This window comes from Urocampus carinirostris, chromosome 7, assembly GCF_059441175.1.
Source record: "Urocampus carinirostris isolate Australia breed hairy pipefish chromosome 7, RoL_Ucar_1.0, whole genome shotgun sequence".
Lineage (NCBI taxonomy): Eukaryota > Metazoa > Chordata > Actinopteri > Syngnathiformes > Syngnathidae > Urocampus > Urocampus carinirostris.
This window is the reverse complement of record NC_142355.1, coordinates 11,381,439-11,408,895: the sequence shown is the minus strand read 5'-3', so window position 1 is coordinate 11,408,895 and position 27,457 is coordinate 11,381,439. Positions and strand designations below refer to the sequence as shown.

The 27,457-nt window shown below is 41.0% G+C and overlaps 1 protein-coding gene across 2 annotated transcripts in view; it reads right to left on the bottom strand.

Annotated features, from left to right (window-relative positions):
* Window positions 1-12,297: 12,297 nt before the first annotated feature.
* zfpm1 (zinc finger protein, FOG family member 1) overlaps window positions 12,298-27,457 on the bottom strand; it is a 183,854-nt gene continuing 168,694 nt past the window's right edge. For both annotated transcript variants that reach the window (XM_088339749.1, XM_088339751.1), the window contains 3 exons: window positions 22,636-22,869; window positions 22,318-22,560; window positions 12,298-18,005 (listed from right to left, as the gene is read on the bottom strand). In XM_088339749.1, coding sequence (XP_088195875.1) covers window positions 15,502-18,005; window positions 22,318-22,560; window positions 22,636-22,869 — 2,981 coding nt within the window. In that variant the 3' untranslated portion in view covers window positions 12,298-15,501. The remainder of the gene's footprint in view (window positions 18,006-22,317; window positions 22,561-22,635; window positions 22,870-27,457) is intronic.

Sequence of the window (27,457 nt, the reverse complement as noted above, 5' to 3'; positions counted from 1 at the left end):
CCGACGAAAAGAGTAGGTTATTCATATGCTACAGAGTAAAAGTGTGTTTTAAGCTTAGATTTAAACATTTCCACTAAGGTTGCAGATCGGATCTCAGGGGGAAGAGCATTCCACAGCACCGGTGCCCGGATGGAGAACGCTCTCGAACCAGCAGAACACTTCTTTGATCTTGGGATCACCAGAAGACCGGCACTCTCAGAACGTAGGCTTCGGACAGGGACATAGGGGCAAATCAGATCTGAAAGATAAGAGGGAGCAAGTCCATGTATGATTTTGTATAATACTAAAAGAACCTTGAAATCACATCTAAGGCTAACTGGGAGCCAATGCAGGTTAGCCAAAATCGGTGTGATGTGATCGGACTTTTTTGTCGTAGTTAAAAGCCTCGCTGCGGCATTTTGTACCAGCTGAAGAGACTTGATTCTAGACTTCGGGAGACCAGAGAGTAGTGCATTACAGTAATCGAGACGGGAGGTAACAAACGCATGAATTATAATTTCCGCATCCGACTGAGACAGTATAGAACAAATTTTAGCAATGTTACGAAGATGGAAGAAAGCGGTTCTAGTAATTTTCTTTACATGCGTTTCAAAGGATAGATCAGGGTCAAATATGACACCTAAATTTTTAACTGAGTCACTCTTGTCAATGTTCACAGCAGTTTTTGAGAATAAGTCACGGCATTTAGATGGACCAATGACTAACATTTCGGTCTTTTCAGAGCTAAGACGCAAGAAATTGAGTGACAAAATGTATATTGCAAAATGTAATGTAATAATAATAATAATAATGTGGTATATTTCCAAAGTTAAGGTGGGAAAAATATATATCCACTATTTGTCCGCTGCGACAACAGACAGATCTACCGGTAACTCAGCTTTACCACACTTCCCATCAGCCCGCGTTTGCTCCGCCCCTTCTTTTTGATTCACTCGTAGAACACATAACAGAATAAATCTCTAAAATAAATACATTACAAAAATATACAGTTGCAAATACATATTATACATGGTTACACATATTTACAAAGAAAGACGGGACACCGAGAGAGTTTTCAAAGCTTTAATAATAATAATATAACTTTCATCCCAAACCGTGCCTTTGAAAGGTACCAACATGCTACTAGGATCACGCTCGCAATGCATTAAACGTGTGTGTCAAAAGAAAGCATCCCGTAATTGTGAAATTCACAGATGATCGTCCTCAACTTCCTCCTCACAACTATCGCCATCAAGGGCGTCTTCCTCATTATCGGAACGTACCTTTCCTTTACAGACAATGTATGCATAAACTTAGAGGTTGCAGTCTTCCTCGGCGCATATATTCCACCGGTCTGAATCTTACCTTTTGTACTCGAGCGCTGCTGGTGGCCGTTAGAAAAATTCCATAAGTCGGCCGCTTCACTGAATAAGCCTCAGGGCTGAACATTTGGGAAAAAAGTAACGGCTTATAGTCCGGAATTTACGGTATGTTCATTCTTGCCTGCCTTTAGTGTTTTTTTTCACGTTTATTTGATTTCTCTCGACATACCTATTCGGAGAAAAACGTTTAGGAGGCTTTTAAAAAATAAGAAATAAAAGGTGGCCTTCAGAGCGAAAATAAAAACCTTATGAAGTGCTTTCGTCAGAGCATCGTGGGTTTCTTTAGCTTTTGCTCTTGATGTGGCGCCCGCGGTTTGACTCTGAAAAGTAATTAGCAACATTTGCTTTGAATTTAATTTTTTTTTTCTATGCACAGCATATTTTCAGGCTTCAAAATTGAGCGCCGGCTGTAGCCATCACTAAAAGCTATATTCAGGCTTTGATGCTTGCTAATTGTGTTTCTGTTTGGCCATTTCTCATTTCCAGTTTTCAAAGAGATTAGCTAGCACTAACTTAAGAAATCATAGTGACCCTAAACCCTAAGCTATCGGAACATTGTTTTGCCCAACATCAATAATTCAATTTCAAGGGAATGGTTAAAGGTAATCCCAAATTCTTCAAAATGAAATTGAGCAGAAATAGTACATGATTTTTGCTTACAATCTATTTATATCTCATCTGTATTTTCTAATCATATTCCAAAAATGCATTTATATAGGGCTTTTCAAGTCACTGAAGATCTCCCAAAGCGCTTTACAATGTGCTTACCCCTTCACACACACTCACACACCGATAGCAGCCATGCTGTCATGCAACGCAACTACCTGCGTATCGGGGGCATTAGGGATTTAGTGTCTTGCCCAAGGAAACTTCGACATATAACACAAAGGAGCTAGGAATCAAACCTGCGACCTCATGATCGCAAGACGGGCGTTCTACCTCCTCAGCTACTGCCATCTGGTCTTTGTCATTGGAGTAACACCAGCACCCTAGCAAAACAGTCGCCATATTGTTGTGTTTATTAGTCAGGCAGGCAATTTTGTCTGATGTCTTCACCCCCCCCCCCCTTTTAGGTGATTCCGTCCATAGTGTTACATAATACAGTAGAACCGCGGTTTTCGATCGCCTCTCAGTTCGAACAAATCGAAGTCCGACCAAAAATTTCGAGAAATTCTTGCTTCGCTGTTCGGTCAAAAAATCGGAGTTCCAACGCCGGTAATGCGTGAGTGCGTATGCTAGGGTGCGATGCTGAGCGGCGTACGGGTGTAGACCGACTGTTATCGCGTGCGGACGTGCTTCGTTTTACTTTCGCTTTTAATATAGGTGTACCAAGTGTTTTAGCCCCTAATTATGCCTCCGAAGAAAGTCAGTGCAAGCAGCAAAGTTGCTACAGGTGAAAAAAGAATAGTAGTGCGTACAATTATTGCATTTAAGAAAGAAATAAAAGCAAAATATTAAGAAGGTGTGCGAGTGTCTAAACTTGCCTGCACCTTCTGCTGACCACCACAAAGGTAAGAAATCCTATTCACAATTCTTTTCTTTATCCTTTTTTTAACGTTTTTCACGTTCATGTTAGCGTAATCCTTCGTACGGAAGATTACGATAACGTGGACGTACGATTAGCCTGGGTTAGCTTTATGTGTATGTTAAACATTCAAGGTAAACATTCAGGGTGTTGGAACGGATTAAAACGATTTACATTATTTTTAATGAGAAAAATGATTTCGGTGATCGAACTAATCGGTTTTCGAACAGGGTTCTGGAACGGATTATGGTCGAGAACCGAGGTTCCACTGTAATTGGTAACGCAAGGACAAAAAAATCTGAAGAGCTGTTTGGGAGCCGAGCCAAAAGAGACGCTTCTCTAAAAAGAGAGTCCACCATAGTGTCCGCCGACATACAAAATATTTTTATATGCATGGTATTAGGTCAAGTCAAATCATGTTTATTCGTATAGCCCCACGAGTAGTCTAAAAAAAACTGCACAGACCACAGATTATTGCAAACTACAGACTATTATTACACCATCCCCTGATCTAAAACCTACATGAGGGCAAAGAAAATTACGACAACATTATATGCAGGGTTGGGTAGGGTTAGACAAAAGAAACTAAATATGAATAAAATGATGACTCACAACACGTGGTAAGCTTTCTCTCCTGGCTTTGATCTCTTTGATCTCCGGCAAAACTAACATAAAATGCGACAGAAACAAAATGAAAAAAAATCCAAACAGCTTGCCAACATATTTTTTGCCGTTCCATGTATTCCGTTAATCCCCATGCCTGCACAAAATTTAGTAATTTTGGGGGGATTGTGTCGGCTCTCTCTAAGAAGTCAAATGAACATATGTTTTTCTGCCTATGAGTATTTTAAAAACATTGATTTGATAGTTCAAGTATATTTTGCTTATTATTTAAATCAATATTTAAATTATCACTAGGTGGTGTTAAATAATACACGATGTACCTTTTAGAGATATGAAAAGAACACATTCTTGATTGCAGCTGTCCACCTACTGTCATGATTACTGACAGGGTTGGGTAGGGTTACTTTAGCTTGATTACTTTCAATTACTTTTGGATTACTCCAATACCAAATATGCTAATAAGACGCAAAAGAAACTAAATATGAATAAAATGACTACATTTTGTGCAGGCTTGGGGAGTAACGGAACACATGGAACGGCAAAAATGATGTTGGCAAGCTGTTTGGATTTATTTTCATTTTGTTTCTGTCGCATTTTATGTTAGTTTTGCCGGAGATCAAAGAGATCAAAGCCAGGAGAGAAAGCTTACCACGTGTTGTGAGTCATAATTTTATTCATATTTAGTTTATTTTGTCTTTTATTAGCATATTTGGTATTGGAGTAATCCAAAAGTAATTGAAAATAATCAAGTTAAAGTAACCCTACCCAACCCTGGTGCTCAGACTGCCGTCAGTACTACATCCACTTTTCTTTGGGTGTGCGTGAGTGGGCACTAACCAACCCCTAAAAAAATGTAATGGTATTTTAGATAAAATCAAGGCGAGTAGCTCTCCTTTTACATTTCATATAGAGATCACATAAGAAAGAGCATGTGTGTATTGGAGACGTTTGAACGCTCACACTCCCAAACAAACACCCTGTCATATTTCATATTGCACTTCATGATCCAGGCCTCAGCCAGCATGTCTCAGCAATCATGTCCGTATTGACTTTTCACACTTGAGCACTTTTGTCATCGCTGGTCTTCATCCAAATTCAATGGATGCTGGCAGGGTGCTGTGCAAATGTGTGTCCTCGTGCCAGTGGTCTGTGAAAGGGAATGCTCGGGCGAATCCTATTTCTGTTTGTAAACGTTTCGAAAGTGGCAATCCACCTACCTGTGACCTTTGGCTCCATGCTAGATCCTTTTGTACAAAAGTGCCCGTGCTTTACCGAACCTTTAGTCATCCATCACTAGTTTTCAACCGTAGCTCAGCAGGTAGAGCGCCCGTCTTGGGATCAAGGGATCCCAGTTCGAATCCCGGCTCGTCCGTGTTACATGTCGAAGTGTCCTTGGGTAAGACACTGAACCCCTAATACCCCCAATAAGCAGTTTAGGGCCTCATATGGCTGCATACAAGGCCGCTATTGGGAAATGTGGAGCACATTGTAAAGCGCTTTGGGAAGTCATTGACTTGAAAAGCTCTATATAAATGCAGATCATTTCATTTTCATTTCATTTCAACTCGTCTGACTTCAGGAGCCACTATCTCTCACCAATGACAAGCTAGTCACCCAAATCGAGAAAAAAACGCCACAACTTCAAACTCATTTTAACTCGGGGGCCACACGATAGAACAAACATTCTGTCTGGGGCCAGACTAGTAGATTAAAGAGAAAGAAAAAGAGAGATAAAGAAATAAGAGAAAGAGGGAGGGAAAAGGAGCGAGGGCGGGACAAAGAAAGAAAAAGAGAGAGAGAGGGAGAGAGCGTGAGAAACAAAAGATAAAAAGTTGTGAGAGAGGGGGAAAAGAAAGGGAGAGGAAGAAAGGAATCCAAAGAGAAATAGAAAGACAGAAAGAGTGAAAAGAGAAAAGAAAGCACCAACGGTATGAAGAGAGAAAGAGAAAAGAGAGAAAATTAAAAAAGGAAGTTGGAGCAAAAGAAGTTAAAAAGACACAGAGAGAGAAAGAGACAAAGGGCATTAAAGGAAGAGAAAAAGAGGGACACAGAGAGTGAAAGAGCCAGAAACAGAGAGTGGGAGAAAAGGTGTAGAAAAGAAAGAGAGAGAGAGAGAGATAAATACAAGTACAGTGTCTTTGTGAGAGGCACCTGGCTTTGGCAACATCAAGTTGACCTATTTCAACCTGCAGCTTGTTTTCCTCTTGCGCTTCTCTGAGTGTTGTCTCGCGGGCCGGATTCAATCCCTTAGCGGGCCTGAACTGGCCCGCGCCGCCTGTTTGACACCTGTGAATTAAAGGATTGTGCAGTTTAAAGCAGAGATAACATAATATATATATTTTTTCAAAATACAAAATGACCGTATATAATCACATATTAGCAACCCCCTAAAACTGTTTTAAAATAGCTACATACTAAAAGAAATCCCAAATTATAATGAAGCATGTACATAAACATGTATAACTATTTAACTATGAAGTTGATCGAGATTAATATACTGGTAAAAATCTAAAAATCTAATATTTTTAAACCATTTACTATACCTTCCAGCAGCGCTTCAATGGCAGGCACTCGTACAATGGTTTCCTTTTCTTCTTTGTTGTTGTCACTGTTTCCTGTCACGAACCAGAAACAGAGACAGGACCCAGTAGCGTTCGTTTACTCAGTTTTATTGATAAAGAGGGAGAGCAGGGCTTGCTTCCACGATCCGATGATTGACGGACACGGGTAGCAGGTGGCTGGAACGCGGAAGTGGCACTTCCGTGTCGAGCGAGGATAATCGTAGACTGCAAGGATACTGGTCATTAGCCGGGACGGGAGAGCAAGGGCGGTATCGAGTTCAGAAACGAGGTCGGCAAAGGGTATCAGGCAAGAAGCGGGACAAAACAGGTCGGATGTCGGGATGGCAGAACAGGGCAGAAACGGGTCCAGAAACAGGTCGGCAGAAACAGAAACAGAAACATCGAGTTCAGTCTGAAACAAGATACAGGGATAATATATAGCTGGAGTAGCTCACCGAAGTCGTTGTCTTCATAATAATGTGCAGCCAATGTCCTCTTATATCCGTGAGTGTAGTAAATCCAGGAGAATAAAATATTTACAAATACAGTATAGTAAAAAATGTTTTCTGTATGCCATCAACCATATGCTATACACATTCATCTTTTTCGGCCAATTGCAGGCTTTGTTTTGCCGTTCAAGCCAATGCCAGCCTGTAAATGATAAAAAGGATCCGCCCCTTGACCTCCGAATAACTTTAGCCAATAGTGATCGATTCAACTGATGATCGACACATCTTTTTCGGCCAATTGCTGGTTTTGTTTTGCCCCTTTAGCCTATCCGAGCCTGTAAATGATAAAAAGCATCCGCCCCCTTGACCTCCGAATAACTTTAGCCAATAGTGATCAATTCAAATGATGATTGACACATTGGTTAGCCAATGAAACGCCAGTAAATAAATCCCAGCATACACCGCGGACTACTTGGCCTTCGGGGGAAAATCTAGTCGGCGGCTGCTTGCCTTAGTTGCAAGACTTTGCGACTTAATATTGATCCATAAATAAGGCGCACTGTATTATAAGGCGCGTGGTCAGCTTTTGAAAAAAATAAAGGCTTTTAGGTGCGCCTTATAGTGCGGAAAATACGGTACTTAACATGGAAACCAATAAGGTGACTGGCTTGTTATAGTGCTGGTACTTCACATTATGTTAGAGCTAACAAAAGTCAAAGAAGAGACAAACTGTCTTCAAAATGCATTATCTCGGAAAAGAATTGGAATATACCAGTGACATATATACAGCTATTATGCAAAAAACATGTACTATCTTCTCACATTTTGTATGTTTTAGAATTTGGGAATCCCTTTAGGGGGGGAATTGATCCTCTATTTTTTTTCTTTTTCTTCTCATTATTTTGCCAAAGCAAAGGCCCGCTATCCACTGAAAATGGGTCCGCTAACCCACATTTGGGTCCCAACCAATGCCAGAGTGACTAATTGGGAAGAACAGGAGAATTCCCGAAGTTTGGGCTGGCTGGATGAGAAATATAATTTGAACGTGTATCTGCGGCACAGTTCTGAGGTCGTGGGAACCTTCTGCGTGGGTTCAAATCCAGCTCCCGGCCTTACTGTGCGGAGTTTGTATGTTCTCCCCGTGCTTGCGTGGGTTTCCTCCGGGCACTCCGGTTTCCTCCCACATTCCAAAGACATGCATTTCAGGTGAATTGGACGGTCCAAATTGTCCCTAAGTGTGACTGAGCGAGTGAGTTGTCTGTCCCCGTGTGCCCTGCAATTGGCTGGCAACCAGTTCAGAGTGTCCCCTGCCCACTGCCCGATGATTGCTGGGATGGGCTCCAGCACCCCCGCGACCCTACTGAGGATAAGCGGTGCAGCTGATGAGATGAGATGAGATCTGCCCTATCTAACCTTACTAGTGCATTCATTCTCTCGTCAGCTATTTGACCACATTGAGCGCAACAGATGAGGTGAGTTTAGAGAATTCTTCCCTCCCAAATTTAAAGTTAGTTTGGCCCACCAGCGTTTCCAGCCTTTCCAGTGTTACTCTGGCTCTGCGCATGCCTGACTCCATCAAGGGTAAAATAGGATTGCAAAGACTTTCATTAGCAAAATATGTAATTCATGAAAAGAGCCACATATAGGTTCCAGACCATTGCTATAGAGCTTTTCAAGATTTGTTAAAGCAAAAACATTTTTATTTTCAATTTCCTGATAAAGATTGCAGCCGAAGCGACGTAGAGTGTGAACTTCTGTTGTTTGCACCAAATGGTGCTCGGTGTCAAGGTCACCTACAGTACAGAAGGACGGCTTATTTTTATCTAAATGCGGAAAGATGGCACTCTTGCTACTCAGTATGTGAGCTTCTTCACACTCATTGGAGTGTTTGGGCACAATGTATTCATTTTTACCATTCAATTCAGAGCAAAATAAACCTTAACTACATTTGCTTATCAGAAGAAGCCATTGGTAGGCCGTCAGGGCCTGCAAGTTCTTTTCTGCTGGCCTGAAAAATATCTGAATCATGTGCTGTTAATCATATTTCATCCATCGGTCTACTCTATATACTGTTGGGAATTTAATATTAAAATGTATTGTTTACCAAATTGGTTGAATTAGTTATCTGACTCCATTAACCAAACACCACCCAACAATGCGCGCTCGTTTCTTGATGGAAAAGATGAACAAGAATAGACGACATTTTCACACGGGGGCAGATTTAATTTCATAAACAATTTAACTAAGTGAACTCTATCGAATATGGCCGAATTTGCCAAATTAGTGTCGCTCGAGTGTCTGTGTAGCCTTGTCTGAAGTCCTCTAGCTTTTTTCCTCTCGGCCCACGTCTTCCCGCAAGATGGCGTCTCGACTCCTCCCATGGGCATGCCAAGGAAGCCCCCCCTGGGCGTCGCGATGTCTGCAAAACTCAAAACAACACCGAGCGTTTCTACGTCATCAGGGCCTTGTTCTCAAAACATCGCCTGCCGTCCTCCGTCAGAGTCCTTTGAAATTTATGAAAATTCCCTTGTCAAAATATTCTGCATTTGGAACGGCGCGACCTGTCATTGAACTATAGCCTACTCGGTGAAAATCTTCATTGCACTCAATAAATGTAACTTGTATTCAATCGTATAAAATCCTTTATAGTCAAATGTATAAAATCCTTCAATTCGAAGCCATATCCCCCTCATGGGAGGTGGCTAGAGTCAAGAATACACTCACATTCACCAAACATTCATTCCCCTTCCCAACCTGACACCGAACATAAGGCCCACAGCACAACAAGGGGTGACTTGATGTGCCATGCAAACCTTCATCAGCAGAGCGGCTAGACAGCATACACTGGTTTACCCCCTTTGCATCACATGCATTTATTTTTGTAGTAATTCTGAAGTAATTTTTATGGAGTACTTCCTTGGCAGTATTTTTTTAGTATTTCTGTAGTACTTTTGTTGTATTTCAAAAGTGGATTTTTTTGTTGTATTTTCATAGTAGCTTTGTATTATTACAGTAGTTTTATGATGATAGTATTTTTGAACTATCTCTGTTGTATTTTGTAGTATTTCCGTATAAGAATGTTTGTTGTATATCTGTAATATTTCTGTAGTACAGTGTTAATGTAGTTTCATTTTTGTAGTATTTTTGTGATATTTCCATTGGAGACTTTTTGTAGTATTACTATGGGTGTAATTTGCAGTATTTTTTGTAAACATCTTGTAGTAGTATTGTACTAATATTTCTTTAGAAGTTTTTTATAATATAGTATTATACATTGGTATTTTTTAGTATATCAGTAGAAGTATAATTGATGTATTTCCAAAGCAGTATTTAGGTTGTATTTCTGTAGTAATTCTATTGTAGTATTTTTGTCATATTTCTTTAGCATTTTATAATCTTCCTGCAGTTGTCTTTTTGTAGTAGTTTTGGAGTACATAATTCTGGAGGAGTATTTCGTAATCAGGGTTGGGTAGGGTTACTTTAACTGGATTACTTTCAATTACTTTTGGATTACTCCAATACCAAACATGCTAATAAAACAAACAAACAAACAAACAAACAAACAAACAAACAAACAAACAAAAGAAACTAAATATGAATAAAATTACTAAATTTTGGGGAGTAACGGAATACATGGAAGGGCAAAAATGATGTTGGCAAGCTGTTTGGATTTATTTTCATTTTGTTTCTGTCGCATTTTATGTTAGTTTTGCCGGAGATCAAAGAGATCAAAGCCAGGAGAGAAAGCTTACCACGTGTTGTGAGTCATCATTTTATTCATATGTAGTTTCTTTTGTCTTTTATTAGCATATTTGGTATTGCAGTAATCCAAAAGTAATTGAAACTAATCAAGTTAAAGTAACCCTACCCAACTCTGTTCGTAATATAGTACTGTAGTAGTATTTTTGTAGAAATTCTATACTATCTTTTATTTTCAGAATGAAAGCAAAATAATATATGAGGTCCCTGTTTTTAAGCACTATATTTGATATTTAGTTTTGTAGTTATTGTGTAGTATTTTTGTTGAATTTCTGTAGAAATATTTTTGAGTGGACACAGAGTGATAATGGAGACAATGTTGGCACCAGAAAAGTTAACTTATCTGCACCGCTTATCACAGAAACATCGAGTTCAGTCTGAAACATGATACAGGGACAATATAAAACCCGGAGTAGCTCACCGAAGTCGTTGTGTTTATAATAATGTGCAGCCAATGTCCTCTTATATCCGTGAGTGTAGTAAATCCAGGAGAATAAAATATTTACACATACAGAATAGTAGAAAAATGCTTCCTGTATGCCGTCAAACCACGTGCTATACGCATTCATCTTTTTCGGCCAATTGCAGGCTTTGTTTTGCCGCTTCAGCCAATGCCAGCCTGTAAATGATAAAAATGATCTGCCCCTTGACCTCCGAATAACTTTAGCCAATCGTGATTGATTCAACTGATGATTGACACAACTTTTTCGGCCAATTGCAGGCTTTGTTTTACAGTTTAAGCCAATGCCAGCCAGTAAATGATAAAAAGGATCCGCCCCTTGACCTCTGAATAACTTTAGCCAATAGTGATCGATTCAACTGATGATTGACACATTGGTTAGCCAATAAAACGCCGGTAAACAAATCCCAGCATACACCACGGACTACTTGGCATTCGGGGGAAAATCTAGTCGGCGGCTTCAAGTTAGTTTGAAGAGTTTGCGATTTAATATTTATCCATAAATAAGGCGCACTGTATTATGAGGCTCATGGTCAGCTTTTTAAAAAAATTAAGACTTTTAGGTGCGCCGTATAGTGCGGAAAATACGGTGTATATATATATATATATATATATATATATATATATATATATATATATATATATATATTTTTTTTTTACTGATCCGGCCCACCTGAGAACATAAGATCTGAATCCGGCCCCCGAACCAAACTGAATTTGACATGCTTGCTTTAAAGGTTTTACAGGCATAGTTTTAGTCTGACCACACTCTATTTTCTAAAGGAAGGCTAGTGAGTCATTCAAACTCCATTCACAGGCTGCTGTAGACCCTTTCTTTTCAAAATGAACCTTTTATATTGCGACTAAGAATACATACCTTCAAAAGTATTTTTTTCTACTCAGGCCCATCATGAAAACTGCGCCCAGGTTGTTAGGTTTTAAATATTAAAATGTATCGTTTACCAAATTGTTCGAATTAGTTATCTGATCCATTAACATTCACCCAGAAATGCGCGCTCGTTTCTTAATGGAAAAGATAGACAAGAATAGCCGACATTTTCACACGGAGCAGATTTCATTTCATTAGCAATTGAACTAAGTGAACTCCATCGAATATGGCCGAATTAGCCGAATTACTGTCGTCGGAGTCTCTGGGAAGCTTTTCAGCCTTTTTCCCTTATCTGCCCACGCCTCTCCGCAAGATGGTGTGCCGGCTCCTCCCATGGGCGTGCCAATGAAGCCCCCTGGGCTACATCACCTCGGAGAAGAGCGCCGCGATGTCTGGAATGAACCAAAACAACACCGAGCGTTTCTACGTCATCAGGGTCTTGTCCTCCAAACATCGCCTGCCGTCCTCCGTCAGAGCCCTGTTATCAACAGAACTAGACAAAATATTCTGCATTCGGAACGGCGCGTCTGTCATTAAACTATAGCCTACTCGATGAAAATCTCCATTGCACTCAATAAATGTAACTTGTATTCAATCGTATAAAATCCTTTATAGTCAAATGTATGAAATCCTTCAAGGTACTGTCGCCAGGAAAAGAAATTCTCAGAATGTGCTTCAGAACTTGTTTTAATTCCATGCATAGTTTGGACAAGCTTGTGATCAAATAAAAGAAATATCTGGAAATAAGAAATAGAGGTTTGACATTCATTGTAGTTTTCTACAGCTGAAAAGAAATAAAGTGGGAGGGTCCTTCATAATAAACAAGAATGAATCTGTTTTGTTTAATAGGGAAAAGTGCTGTATAAAATAAATACAGTGATAGGAACTGATTTTTTTTTCTAAAAAAACAAAACAGTGCAATACATTGGGAAGGAGACCAACAAAAAACAAATTCCAGCAGTACACAACCTGGCAAGACTATGCGTGAAGTGCCTCTCTGTAACTTCATGATTTCAGACAAAAGATGGCCAAAAAACGAAATAACAATGCTGCTTAGGCTTTGTAGAAATATTATTTTATCAATCAAAGGTGTCCATTGAAATGCAGTAAAATAGAAAGTCAAGTGGCGAAGTGATTCCAATTGTGCTCCAGTTTCAGCAAAAAAAATGGCATCTGACTGACAGGTTGCATAATACATTTCACAAATGCAGTTGGGACACCACAAGATGAAGGCTAAATTTGAGCTATCTCTAATTATTTCAACCTAGCGAAATAAAAATGAAGCACATCATGTTGTCAAGTCATGTTTGTTTGCGTAGGCCTTAATCACAAGAAGTATCAAAGGGCTGCACAAACCACAGACTATTATTACATCACCACTGATCTAAAACCTACATGAGGGCAAGGAAAACCTCAAAACCTCAGCATGAGGAAAATGAAGAAACCTTGAGAAGGGACTGCACACGAGATAATCCCTTTTCAGATGACATATCATGTAATTACAATGTTGTAACTATGTTATTACCGGGTTAATTATTAAAAATAGAGTTACATTTTTTTCCAATAAGGTTGTTTGTTTCTTTTAAAATGCAACTTAAATTTACCATTAGAGTAATCCCTCGTTTTTCGTGGGGGGTGCGTTCAAAAAATGTCCCGCGATTGTCAAAACCGGCAAAGAAGACACGTTTACTTGTTTATTAAATACTGTATTATAAAATTGAAACCAAAGAACAAACTCAATATTCAAGCTCAAAGGGCGGAAATGATTTTAGGACACTATGTCTTTACCTAACACGATACTTTGTCGCTTTCATGTGGATGTTATGGAAAACCAGGGTTGGGTAGGGTTACTTTAACTTGATTACTTTTGGATTACTCCAATACCAAATATGCTAATAAAGGACAAAAGACATTATGAATAAAATTACTACATTTTGTGCAGGCTTGGGGAGTAACACATGGAACGGCAAAAATGATGTTTGGATTTATTTTCATTTTGTTTCTGTCGCATTTTATGTTCGTTTTGCCGGAGATCAAAGAGATCAAAGCCAGGAGAGAAAGCTTACCACGTGTTGTGAGTCATCATTTTATTCATATTTAGTTTCTTTTGTCTTTTATTAGCATATTTGGTATTGGAGTAATCCAAAAGTAATTGAAAGTAATCAAGTTAAAGTAACCTTACCCAACCCTGTGGAAAACTGTGTTTACCTTCCTTTAGGCAGGATTTGGCTACCCCAAATTTTGAAAGAGCTATATTGGACCAAAATAATAACAAAATAAAATGTCTGGAGCCACAAAAAATTCAAAAGCCTTATAAGGAAAAAAACACACCATATCTATATTCCTACAGAAACCTTATATTTTTCCATTATCAAACATTCATGAAAAGGCTGCAGGGAACCACTAGAGAGTGCCAAAGAGCCGCAAGCTTAGCGATTCGAGAAGTGAAGAAATAGAAAGCATCTTCCTCTGCCTTTGCGACCCGGCCCTGCTTTTGTCAGTCCAGAGAGTTTTGTTGACATGATAACTTTCAGAGAAACTTGAAATTGAAATGATTGACGCACAGGCGGAAAAAGGGCGGGGTGACAGCTGAGCCAATCAGAACGCAGAAAACGATGCGCGATAAAAATCCGACAAACAGTGAAACCGTGATGAGTCATCAGCGATACAGCGAGGGATTACTGTAATTTCAAAATGAAATTGCACAATATGGGCCAATTGAAAAGTCATTATGTCTATTTTTTATCTGTACTGCAGATTTGACAATCCAAGTGTCCAGCGGATAACTGATTTCCTGTGCCCTCTCTTCATATTACAGCATGTGAAAGGGAAAATAAATTGTACGAACGATTCAAGGTCTCAGAATGCAGTTAAATAAAGAAAAAACTAAAGCTAGCTTAATTTAAGGTCTGGAAAGTGACTTCTTTGCTATCAAAGTATTGAAACGGCTGTGTCCAAAATATACTGTCTGAAGCCCATCAGTCAACTCTTGCTGCAATCACACGTCGATTAATTCAATCCATTTTTCATCTTACCATCAGACATACTAGAAAAACAAAAGACATTTTTTTAACACGGTAAGAAAATTCAGTGTTGTCCAAGAGGGGTTGACGTATGATATCTACACAAAAAGACTTCAACACACCGAGAGCCACTCAGTTCCTTCCAACAGCACAAAAATGGAAGCAAAAAACAAATAAAAATAGTCTTCCACACGATGTAGGTAGTTTTCTCTTCACGTAAAATGAGTGAGGATGAGAAGATACGTATTTCACATTTGTCTCCCTTTACATTTGAAGAGAATTGTTTTTTTTTAAAAAATGGATAAAAGAAAAAAAAATGTAAATGTTTCAAATCTTTAATTAGTAACAGATCTGACCACGATTTTCCTTAACAAAATGCCTTAGCTTCGTCTAACAAGCATAGAAGAACCAGTGTTGAAAAAAACTATGATAGATTTTATGTTTTTTTTGGACATCATAGACTATGCACAGATAATAAAACATTACAAGCGATCTTATCCAGTCATCCCTGTGGAGCATCATGAAAAGACTGAGCCAAAACCAGAAGGTTAGAATGTGAGTCATTGGCAATTCAGTTCAATGAGGTGGCTCAACTTCTTAATGTTCTACAAAGCAAAACGCAGACTCATTCGGGACAAAAACGTGACCTAGAGGACGAGGCGCACTTGTGCGCAGGTAGACGTCATGGGACGAGTCCCGGCTGATATATGGAGACCAATTCATCAACGAGTAACCCGGTGAAATTGTGGCCGTTTGGTCCTGCCGATGAGTAACAGCCGTTCGTTGTGACTGACGTAGGAAGGAAACCCATGAAAAGCCATTTCCACTCAGTCCGATTCAATTTCTCTGCTTACTTGACGTGCTCAGCACTGTGCGAGGAACAATAGTATTTTTTGTGAGCTATGAATGTAGAGAGGCTGCTGAATTTGATATTGCACAGTCTACAGTAGCGGGAGTTACCGTTTTGGACTGGGGATATGACTGGGGTCTTGGGAGTTGGTGTGGGGAGGGGGAGCGAAATCGGGGTCGATGTCGGCGAATTTTTCTCCGGGATGAGAGATCTCCCGGCCGGTTCCCTATCCTTCTCAGGCACTGGCGTCGAAGTCACAAGAGGAGCCCTCAAGGGGGAAACGGGTGGAGGTGAACCTGCCGACGGGGATGGAGCCTCACCTGAAGCTGAAGGGCTGCCGTTCTTCAAAGGGGAACCTGGGGAAGCTGGGTCAGCCTTTGCCTGCCCGTTGATTTGTTCCCTGTGGATCCGAGCAAGCAATTTAGATGAGCCGCTCGAGATACTGGAGGCGGCTGGGACTCTGTCCCTGGGACTAAGGCTTGGGCTAGGACTTAAGATGTCGCTTGGTTGAGACTGAGCCTCCTGGGGGGACTGGGTGGACAGAACCAAGCCATGGACAATCTTGAAGTGCTCCTTTATGTCACAAGTGACTGGCCTGTTTGGACAATATGGACAGACCGCCTGAGACGGAGGTGCATTTGTGCGTGGGGTGGCTGCTTGTGTTGTCGTTGCATCTGGGGGCGACGCTGTTCCAGATGTGCTTAAGGCTGAGTTGTGAGGACTGCTTGATGAGCCTTGAGCTTGGCTGATCCAATCTTGAGATTTGCTCTTGGGTGAGGTAGAAGCAGACCTTTTGAGCCTGTGGAGCTGCATGGTGTGCTGTTGGAGGGTGGTGGCAGGACAATAGTAGGTTTTGTGGGCCAAGTAATTCTCAATGCTATTGAAGCTGATACTGCATGCAGTGCACTTATGGTAATCAGTAAGCGGCAAAGCGGGGAGAATACTGCTGGTATTGTGATGACGAACTTCTTGAAGGCGGGGCCTCTTGCTCAGATCGATTGGACCATCACTTTCTGGGCTGGAGCTGCCAGTGCCGCAAGGGGACACTTCTTGTTTCACCGTTAGGCCCAGCACAGAAGGGGAGGGAGCAGAAGCAGATGCGGCACCCATGGCGGCAACAGCCGCTATGGCTTCGGCCCGCTCCATGTGGATTTCGTACATCTTCTTCCGTTTGCGGGTTCGAATAGGTTGTGGTTGAAAGGCTGCAGTGGTGGTTGCCTTGGCCATATGTATGGCTCGCTGGTTGGACGGGTCGTGGCGCGAGGCGCAGTAGAAGCGCTTGTGAACGGTGTAGTTCTCGTGACGGCTGAAACGGATGTTGCAGGCCTCGCAGAAGGTTCTGTTGGGATCTTCATCCACGTCTTCAGCTGACCCGCTGGCAGGGCTTTGGCTGCCCTCACTTGCTCGCCCTCTGGTGGCGATCCCCTCGCCTTCTGAGGAAGATGATACTCCTTCCCGGACGCCCGGCGCCTCGGTCTGCACCGACACTCTGCTGGTTTCGCCTGCTCTCCCATCTGCAGCAGGTTCGGATTCCGATGGAGAGGCGGAACCTGCTCGACTTACTGCCCCGTCGCGAGGAGACGGTGAGGAATCTTGTGCTTTGACGGACAACACCGCAGGCGGGGAAGTACTACTTGCAGATCCAGGGACTGAAGCTGACGTCGGACCTTCTCCGTGGTGTCTACTCGAACAGTAAAGCCTCTTGTGTGCATAGAAATTGTTGATATTGTTGAATGTGATATCACACTCAAAGCAGGTGGCTCCTTTTAGGGGAGGAGTTGCAGTGGCTGTTGGGACAGTCGGTGTGGACGGGAATAAAGCGGCTGTGTTACTCTGAGGAATTGTCTGGCCCTGCTTCAGACGGCTGTGAACCATTTCAGACATTTTAGCCAGGATCTCAGAAGCCTGAGGCAAAATGGCTGTTTCGGGGTTGAACATGTACTTAGGCAAAAACATCGATCCACTAGGGAAAACCGAGCCGGCACCACCAATGTGACTCGGGCTACAACCAGGAGTGGGACTGGTCGGTTCTGTTTTTACCGTAGTAGTGGCCGGACTCTTTGGAGAATTTGATACAAGACAAATTGATGTGGTAGTTTGTGTCTCATTTGTGGTTTTTTCCACTTTCAGGTCAGGCATCTCATGATCCTCTCCCATCTGATGTTCTCCGGGTTCAGACTCTGAACGAGGCTCCTCTTTGATCCTGAGGCTTACTGTTTGGCTATCAGGAGGACTGCAGCCACGTGGAGTGGCAGAGCTCCCGTTAGCACCTGGGCTGGAGGAGTCAGACTTGGGGACGCAGCCCTGGGACTCCCCCTCCAAAGTGGAGGGCTGGAGCTGGTCGACGGATGATGGAGTACTTTGACGAGGGGTGGGACTCCTCTCCGTGGGGACTCTAACTTCGAGGTGGGTTCTCACATGTTGCTGCAACTGGGAAGGAGAATCTGAGTTGTGGCCGCAGACTTGACACTTCAGAACGACGCCGGAGTCTCCTGGGCTGAGTACTGAAAATGAGAATAGATACGTTATGTTTTATTGCCTTTCAATTAACCAAGCACAGCATTTTTTTACTATTGGGTTCGTAGAATATAAGTTAAAATGCAATATCCACCTGTAATGAACAATCTTATTCATTTTGTTACTTCCTGACCACTGAAAATGACGGCCCCAGGTAATGTCTAATCATGACTGAGGTTCTCAGGCAGTTTAAGGCCATTCATATTTCATGAAAAACCCAGGCTAGGTGACAGTCCCAGGCTTGTTCTTAGGTTCATGGCATTGGTGCCCTGATGATCAATGCGGTTAAGGAATCTGTAAACAGTTAACTACATGTAACTGTAATGGAAAATCCTTTGCTTTAAAGGAGCTGCATCGAATTTCAGAACTTTTTTACCCACAGCCCCCTCCTCTGGCTTGTGTCATGACTGCAGCCTCTGTCAAGCTCCTTATGTTGTGTGTGCAATTACGTCCATTTCTCAGAACAAACTATTTCGATATTTCTTGCGGTTTGGTTTAGCGTTTGGACTGCACTTGAACTAGGCCTTTTCTTATTTTCACCAGTTTCATGTTACATCACAAATAGAAAAGAAAAAAAAACAGGTCCAACTATTCCGCCTACCAAATGTGTCCTGCACCAAGAAGCTTAGCTAAAAGCAAGCTAAAAGTAACTGAAAAGCGCGGTAGCAAAAAAGAAGAAGTGCTTTTTGTACACATAGGGTATTCTTAACAAACACTTCATAATGAAAATAGTTTACTTTTATAAGGACACCGCAAATGATGCACCTCACGGAGAAATTCAGCTAAATCAACCAGTTGGACAATTACGCCATTTGAACATATAAGTGTGGGGAGTAGGATTACTCAGCAATTCATTCTGTCTTTATCAATTGAAGGCCATTTCATAAACTTACCGTAAATTCCGGACTATAGAGCGCACCTGATTATAAGCCGCACCCACCACATTTTAAGAGGAAAACCGATTTTGCACCTACACAAGCTGCACCTGTATATAAGCCGCATGCGCCCACATTAAAACACGTAACACAATCACAAAATTAGCCCAAAACCGACTTTGACTCCCACGATTGTAACTGAATATAAAGTACACAGTCCAAAAAACACAGCCGGCAAAATGAACAGAAAATGATACCAATGCTTAAGGTTTGATGCAGACCTGCAGAGTCCGGGTACCCGTTGAAACTAATCCAAGGAAAAACAGTCTATATTTCCAAAGGTAAGGGTGGGAAAAATATATATCCACTATTGTCCGCCGCGACAACAGATCTCACTCCACTTTTCCACAGTTCCCGTTAGCCCGCGTTTGCTCTGCCCCTCTTTTTTAATTCGCAAAACATATCCGAGTGTCTCAAATAAATAAATTACAAAAATATACAGGTGCAAATACATATTATACATCGGTTACACGTAATTACAAAGTAAGACGGTACATCGAGAGAGTTTTCAAAGCTTTAATTATAATATTATAACTTTCATCCCAAACCGTGCCTGTGAAGGGTAGCAAAACGCTACTAGCAACACGCTCGCATCACAGTAAACGGGTCTGTAGCTCTGTTTCCTTCTTTATCGGACTGCTCGTTTGCTTTTAGCTTGAAAGCTACGTCATGTGCCTTTCCTTTTGCAATTTGCATGATGAGGATATGTCTACGCTAATTTAATATGTGCACAAGCTAAGAAGTCGCAGTCTTCCTCAGGGCATATATTCCACCGGTCTAAATCTTACCTTTTGTACTCGAGCGCCGCTGGCGGCTGTTAGAAATATGACATAAATTGGCTGCATCACTGAATAAGCCGCAGGGTTGAAGCTTTGGGCAAAAAGTAGCGGCTTATAGTCCGGAATTTACGGTACTTCATTTTACTGTTTCCATAGTGCAGTGGTTAGCACATTTGCCTAAAAAGTCCCTGGTTCGAGACCGGTTGGAAACATTTGATGGCCTGGAGAGCAATGGTCGCCACGAGGCTATACTTGCCCAAGACACATCACAGGAAATGGTGCCCCTACGATCTTAGTGGTTAACGGATGCACCCACCTGCCCAATTACATAACAACCAATGAATATTTGACAGTTCCAAACGATGTATCTGACCTTTAAACATGTATCCTGCTCAATATTCCATCGCCATTGCGTCAAAGGTAAGATATATGTAAATTATGCATGTACACGACTTTTCAACAGACAATTTTTTCGTTTTCCATTTAAGTTACCCTTCCATTTATCAAATTGTGGTCCAAAGCATGTGTTCTTTTGCCCGTATAAATCTCTTCCTTGTGTTGGCCAATCTCAGATGTGGCTTTTTCTTTTCCACTCCGCCTCAAATGCCAGCATCAGTTACCTCTTCACTAAAGATGTTGACACTGGGGTTTTCTCAAACTAAATACTTTAATGCATTTGCCATCTTGCCATTACGCTTTCTACTCTGGTTAGAGGCTGTGTGTGCTGTTCTCCAAAGGGAGTAGTACATAGTGTAGGAGATCTTCTGTTTCTTAGCAATTTCTCGCATGAAATACAATATATCTTAGAACAGGAATAGACCGAAACGTTTCACATGCAAGTTCTCCTTTTCTGGCCGTTCTGAAAGTTGAATCACACCCACAAATGTGATGCTCCAGGTACTTGACAAGCTCAAAGGAAGGTGAGTTTTAGAGATTTTCTAACCAGCTAAAGTGCTTAGAGCTGTGCTAACATCCTTTCACAAAGGTTTTCCTAATTAGCCTTCCAACGCAATTCAAGTCAAGTCAAATTTATTTATACAGCCCTTAATCACAAAAATGTCTCAAAGGACTGCACAGGATTACAATGACACAATTACCTGATCTTAAACCAACATGCGGGCAAGGAACAACTCAAAACCTCAGTGTGAGGAAAAAGAGAAACCTTGAGAAGGGACCTCACAAGCAATGTTCCCTGTAATTTTCCACGGGTCTGAGCGTTCACACAAAGTCGGTGAGCAACGCTTGAAACAACAGTGAGCAACCATAATCCCAAGTGTGGCAGGATAATTAATTATCAAACATGTCCAAAACTTGACATCAAGTTACATTTTGCTGAGTTTCCGGCAATGCAAAATTATTTTTGAATGAATTGACTCATGTACTATTGCAAAGCTTGTACTGCCTTACAATTCTTTCACAAGATATCCATTTCTTTTTATTGCCTGATATATTTTGTTGCATAATATTAACATTTTTGGGGGCTTATTTAGTCGCTTGTAAGATACAGAACTGTACTTAATCAAATTTTTTAGAGGAAGTACAATGTTGGCAACAAGATTCACTTGATATAATTGGAAATTATTTGAATGCAACACAAACTTTTTATTCTTTTTTCCGTGTTTTTTTCCAACTTTTTTTTTAAATTCCTTTGAAAAAAACCTCATTGTGTTTATTTTTTTCGAGCTGTTACTTTTCTCTTTTTGTTCTCTATTTACTTTTTTCCAACATTTTTCTTTTTTATCTGGCTTTTTTCTAAATTTTTCCTTCTTTTTTTCTCTCTTCCTTTTGTTTCTCTTTTTCTCAGCTTTTCACTACTTTTTCATTTTGGTCTTTTTTTCTTTTTTGTTCTATTCCCCCCTTCCTTTAAGTCATTTTGTGCATAATTTTACATAATATTTGGTCATGTTGGGATTAAAGAAGCAAAAACAACCCGAAGAGCCGTTTGGGACCCGAAAGAGCCGGTTGCTTTTAGTGAGCCGAGCCGAAAAAGCCGGTTCTCGACAAACTATACTAACTTTACTCAACTTCGTTCTACTTCGACTCGACTTCAAAATACCGCATTTAGGACACAACGTCAGGGGAACCCGTGTATTTTTACCTTCATGCACTGTAACTTTGACTTAAGTCGCTTCTTAATTAGTAATTTTGAACCCCCATTTTTGTGCGCTGGCTAGATTTTCTTGTGCGCTGAGAATGTGCTAGCAGTGCGCAATTGCGCACGTGCGCAGCTTAGAGGGAACACTGCTCACAAGTGGTATTCCCCTTTCAGGATGACCAGGGTGAATTACAACAAACACAATGTACTATTAAAACAATGGAGTGCCGGTTTCTAGAAATGGGCCTCTATACACCTATGTAGGTATTGCATTGAGGACACTGATGTTTGCAAGAAAAATAGTTATTTAATTAGAAAAAAGCAGCGCTCTCCTTTAAAAATACGGACAATTATGAGCGACCCTAAACTTTTTAACGGTAGTGTAGTTTTTTGTGAAAGCGCATACAATCACACATTATGTGTGAAAAAAATAAGGATTGATTCTTGAAATTTCTCAAACATCGTGCTTTAGCAATGATGTGCGACTCACCAGTAGAGAAGGGCATCTTGGGAAGGCCTGGTCCCGGGGAGTGGACCTCACCGCGAGATCCGGGCTGGCAAACCATGTGACTGGTCACCAAATGGCTGTAGAGAATATCCCTGGTGGTAGAGACAAAGCCGCAACCGTGGCAGACCCCGTTCAATATGTCGGTGTGGACCTTCAAATGGCGCTCGCAGTTGGCTTTGGTGGTGAAGGCCGAGAGGCAGACGAGGCACACAAACGGGCGCTCGCCTGGCAGAAGCACAAGAAAACCAAATGAGGCGTGGAAACAAAATCATTGCGGCGTAACACGTAAATTGTTCTCACCGCTATGTGTGCGCATGTGAATCTCGAGCGAACTTGCGCTTGGGCAGCTTTTGTTACATTGAGGAAATGGGCAGATGCGTTCATTGGGGTAGGAATCCTTCTGTTTGTCTTGTGGCGGGGAAGAGGCGGCAGATTGCTGTTTCTGTCGGCTGGCACAGTAGTACATGAGGTGGGCTTGCAGGTTCCTTTCACTTCTGTACCAAATCCCACAGTCTTTGCACGGGAAAATGTCCTCTGGTCACAGACACAGGAACATGTATTCCATTTAGTTCATTCAAAAAACACATATGCATTCCTTACAACCTCCAGGGCTCCATGCCCTTACAAACTGCCGTATTTTCCCTTACAAAATAATCTTACACCATATTTTTTGTTTTCAAACACGTTTATGTCGTTTAACATGTTATATTGTACATGTGTTTTGTTATATCATATATATTGTTAATTAACATTTTGTTGTAAGCTCCTGAGTTGCTCGACATGAATGAAGTTTATTATTTAAAAAAAAGTTCAAAAATGAAGTAGCTTGGACGTTCACTGTAGAAGGAACAAATACATGCAAATATAATTAAGTAGAATAATACATTTTCTTATTCAAATTATTAATTCATCTCATCTCATTAGCTGCACCGTTTATACTCAGTAGGGTCACGGGGGTGCTGGAGCCCATCCCAGCAATCATCGGGCAGTGGGCAGGGGACACCCTGAACTGGTTGCCAGCCAATCGCAGGACACACGGGGACAGACAACTCACTCGCTCAGTCACAACTAGGGACAATTTGGACCGGCCAATTCACCTGAAATGCATGTCTTTGGAATGTGGGAGGAAACCGGAGTGCCCGGAGGAAACCCACGCAAGCACGGGGAGAACATGCAAACTCCGCACAGTAAGGCCGGGAGCTGGATTTGAACCCACGCAGGAGGTTCCCACAACCTTACAACTGCGCCGCCGTGCTGCCATTCTGAATTCATTTTCTGCCTTAAATTATTGTTGGTCATATACTGATTAAAGGGATAACCACAAACCTGTCTTTTTTCATTTTCTCATTTTATACTTCCTTTTTTTCTTAACTTCTTTATTCAACATAATAATTCATAATATAATGCATCAAAGCGAGTGAGCCGTTTGAGAGCCGGCTCTCTTTAATGAGTTGAGCCGAAAAAGCCGGTTCTCTAAAAAGAGACGGACTTCCTTTCACTACACCAAACCGCTCGCTTCGTTTGCAACGGAAAAAAACGATACCGAGATAGAGGCTACCGCGGCTGATTTGCGTTTTGTGATAGTCGGTGTATACCGGATGGTACCCATCATTGACAAATTTGCGTTTTTCCGTACAGATTTTCTCATACGTCGTACACGTCTTAAAAATGCATAATAAATGTACTTTGTACGGCAAAAACGTACAGCTTGACAGGTATGGATATGTACTTTGGGATAGATTATACCTTTCAGCTTGTGTTACTATTTACAGAAGCTTTTGGATGAGCTAAGCTAATTTTCACAAAGTGTTGACGTGGTGCAGTGATTAGAACATTCGCCTAACACGCGAAAGGCCCCGGGTGGAAATCTTTGTTGGCCCTGGGGGGACATGCGCCCCCAGGCTGTACTTTCCCAAGACACATCACAGGAAATGCTTCCCCTACGACCCTAGTGGTAAAGGGATTCAGACTCTTCCAGTACATGTGGACAGAGCCCAAAAAAACAGAAAGAAAATGCCTATGGAGGCCATAGAGAAAGCTGGAATGACTTTTCATAGACAAAAAATGTCTTTGGCTGTTTTTTCTCTCCAATATTGAATCTTCTATAGAGCTTCAGTAGCTAACTGTGTAGAACCGTCTTATAGTTTGAACCCTTCATGTGGCAAGTGACTGAAACCCTGCTGCGCTACACCAACAAACCATCCATTATCTGTACTGCTTATCCTCAATAGGGTTGCGGGGATGCTGGAACCCATCCCAGCTATCTTCGGGGCAGGGGACATCCTAAACTGGTTGCCCGCCAGTCGCAGGGTACACAGAGACAGACAACTCACTTGCTCTTTCACACCTGGGCAAATTAACCTAATAATGTATGTTTTTGGATTGAGGGAGAAAACAGGAGTGCCCGGAGGAAACCCACGCAGGACGGGGAGAACATGCAAAATCCACACGGGGAGGCCGGGTTAGCTGGACTTGGACCGTGAACCTCTGCTCTGTGTGGCTGTGCGATAACCACACAGACGCCATGGCGCTACACTGGCCGCCTGGAAATAAGCTGCAAAACACCGAAGATCGCTGGGATTTGCTCCAGCACCTCCGCGACCCTACTGAGGATAAGCGTTGCAGATAATGGATGGATGGATGGATGGACAATAGACGGTGCAAGCACACCCTCTAGTGACGCGTTTTACTCACTGCCCTACCAGACCATACTGTATAAAGTCACTCAAGTAGACATTAAAACTAGATCAATAACTTCCTTTAACTTTGTGGGTTTTTTTTAGGGTGATGAATTAATATATGGTTATGTATATGCAGGGTTGGGTAGGGTTACTTTAACTGGATTACTTTCAATTACTTTTGGATTACTCCAATACCAAATATTTGAAAAGACAAAAGAAACTAAATATGAATAAAATGACTAAATTTTGTGCAGGCTTGGGGAGTAACGGAATACATGGAACGGCAAAAATGATGTTGGCAAGCTGTTTGGATTTATTTTCATTTTGTTTCTGTCGCATTTTATGTTAGTTTTGCCGGAGATCAAAAAGATCAAAGCCAGGAGAGAAAGCTTACCACGTGTTGTGAGTCATCATTTTATTCATATTTAGTTTCTTTTGTCTTTATTTAGCATATTTGGTATTGGAGTAAACCAAAAGTAATTGAAAGTAATCCAGTTAAAGTAACCCTACCCAACCCTGTGTATATGGCTATGTGAGTATATGTATGGTTATTCATTTACCTAGATTTGCAAAGTAAAATTAAAACATTGTTACCAAAGTTTTTCAAATATACTCTTTACACAGATTTTGAATCATAGTTTCATAAAAGATGTTAACATTTCAATGGAGTTGTTTGTAACATGTATAACTGTTCATAAACTGTTTAAATAACTTTTAAAAAGCGTTTTTCCGTTTTTGTATTTGTAATACATTTTTTTTCGTAATAGCAGCACGTGTTGACGTTGACAAAAAATCGGTTATGATTTAATTTTCACTGTACAAACATCGCTTAAACGGGGATGTTGACCCGACCAACATGGCTGCCACGTAGTCACGCTAGTCGATGACGTAGCTCGTGTTCAGTACTGTATATATCTGTGACAACCTCAGCCAATTGCTGCAAAATACCAAGATCGCCCCCGTGTGGTTAAAGCGAATATACTCTCAATTAAGGTACTGTGCTTCAAAAAGCTTTGTTTAACTAAACTCATCCAACACCACCTTGCCTTTCTCCCATTAAAATGCCTACCGATTAAAAACATAAAATAAAAATACATCTACTGTGTTTCAAATTTTAAAAAGACAAACCATCTTAACTCGAGACTCGACATTAGTCATCAGCTTCTTTATTTGGAAGCAAATTTAAGTCACTTGTCGTTTTCCTTTTTCAAAAATATTCTAGGGACGAATTGTGTTTTGCTTGGGTAGGGTTACTTTAACTGGATTACTTTCAATTACTTTTGGATTACTCCAATACCAAATATGCTAAATAAAGACAAAAGAAACTAAATATGAATACAATTATGACTCACAACACGTGGTAAGCTTTCTCTCCTGGCTTTGATCTCCGGCAAAACGAACATAAAATGCCACAGAAACAAAATGAAAATAAATCCAAACAGCTCGCCGACATCATTTTTGCCGTTCCATGTATTCCGTTACTCCCCAAGCCTGCACAAAATGTAGTCATTTTATTCATATTTAGTTTCTTTTGTCTTTTATTAGCATATTTGGTATTGGAGTAATCCAAAAGTAATTGAAAGTAATCAAGTTAAAGTAACCCTACCCAACCCTGCTTATCACGCACTCTTTTTTTAATATCAAAAGGTTGGCTTTTATATATATCTGGAATAGCCTTGGCTTAAGCTTATAGACCCCGATTGGAGTTGGCTATTTTTAATAGAGTAAAAGTGCTTTTTTTAAAAAAAATACTCAAACATCAGGTTTAATTTTTCTATATAACACAAGGCGCATTAAGAAGGAGCTGACTCTGTTGTCATCTATCTTTCTGCAATTTTAAAGGGACACTGTGTAATATTTGTAATACAATTGAAAACAAGTGCTACAAAGCACAAGGAAGAATCAGGGTCCTTGGACCTTTTTTGTGGGCAAATTCAAGCAGCTTTTAGGGACATCCAAAGCCAATTTTACAAGATATCCAAGTACCATTAAAACAAGAAATTTAGTGTTGATCAGAAGTTTGGAGCCTAACGCTTATTTTCAAACCCTAACTCTATTCCCAACCTTATTTCGGAACCCTAAAATCGGTTTAAAACCCTAACTCACAGCCCAAACCCTAGCTCCTTAACCCTACACCCAACCTTAGCTGTAACCCAAACCCTAACCCTGTTCCAAACCTTAACTCTAAATGAATTTTGGAAACCTACATTCAGTTTTGTTTTATGGCCAAATTCAAGCACTTTAGGACTTTCAAAGACAATCTTTACATTTTTCCAGTACCATTAAAAGAGTTTTTTAGACAAATCCCTCCGTATGAAGGTGCTGGGTCAAAATGTAAGTTCTTCCTATTACAATTCAACACTGGGTAACTAGTTTGATTTTTTTAGCATGGTCCACAATAACTGTTTATAAGTAATACGTAATCCTTGCACTAATACACA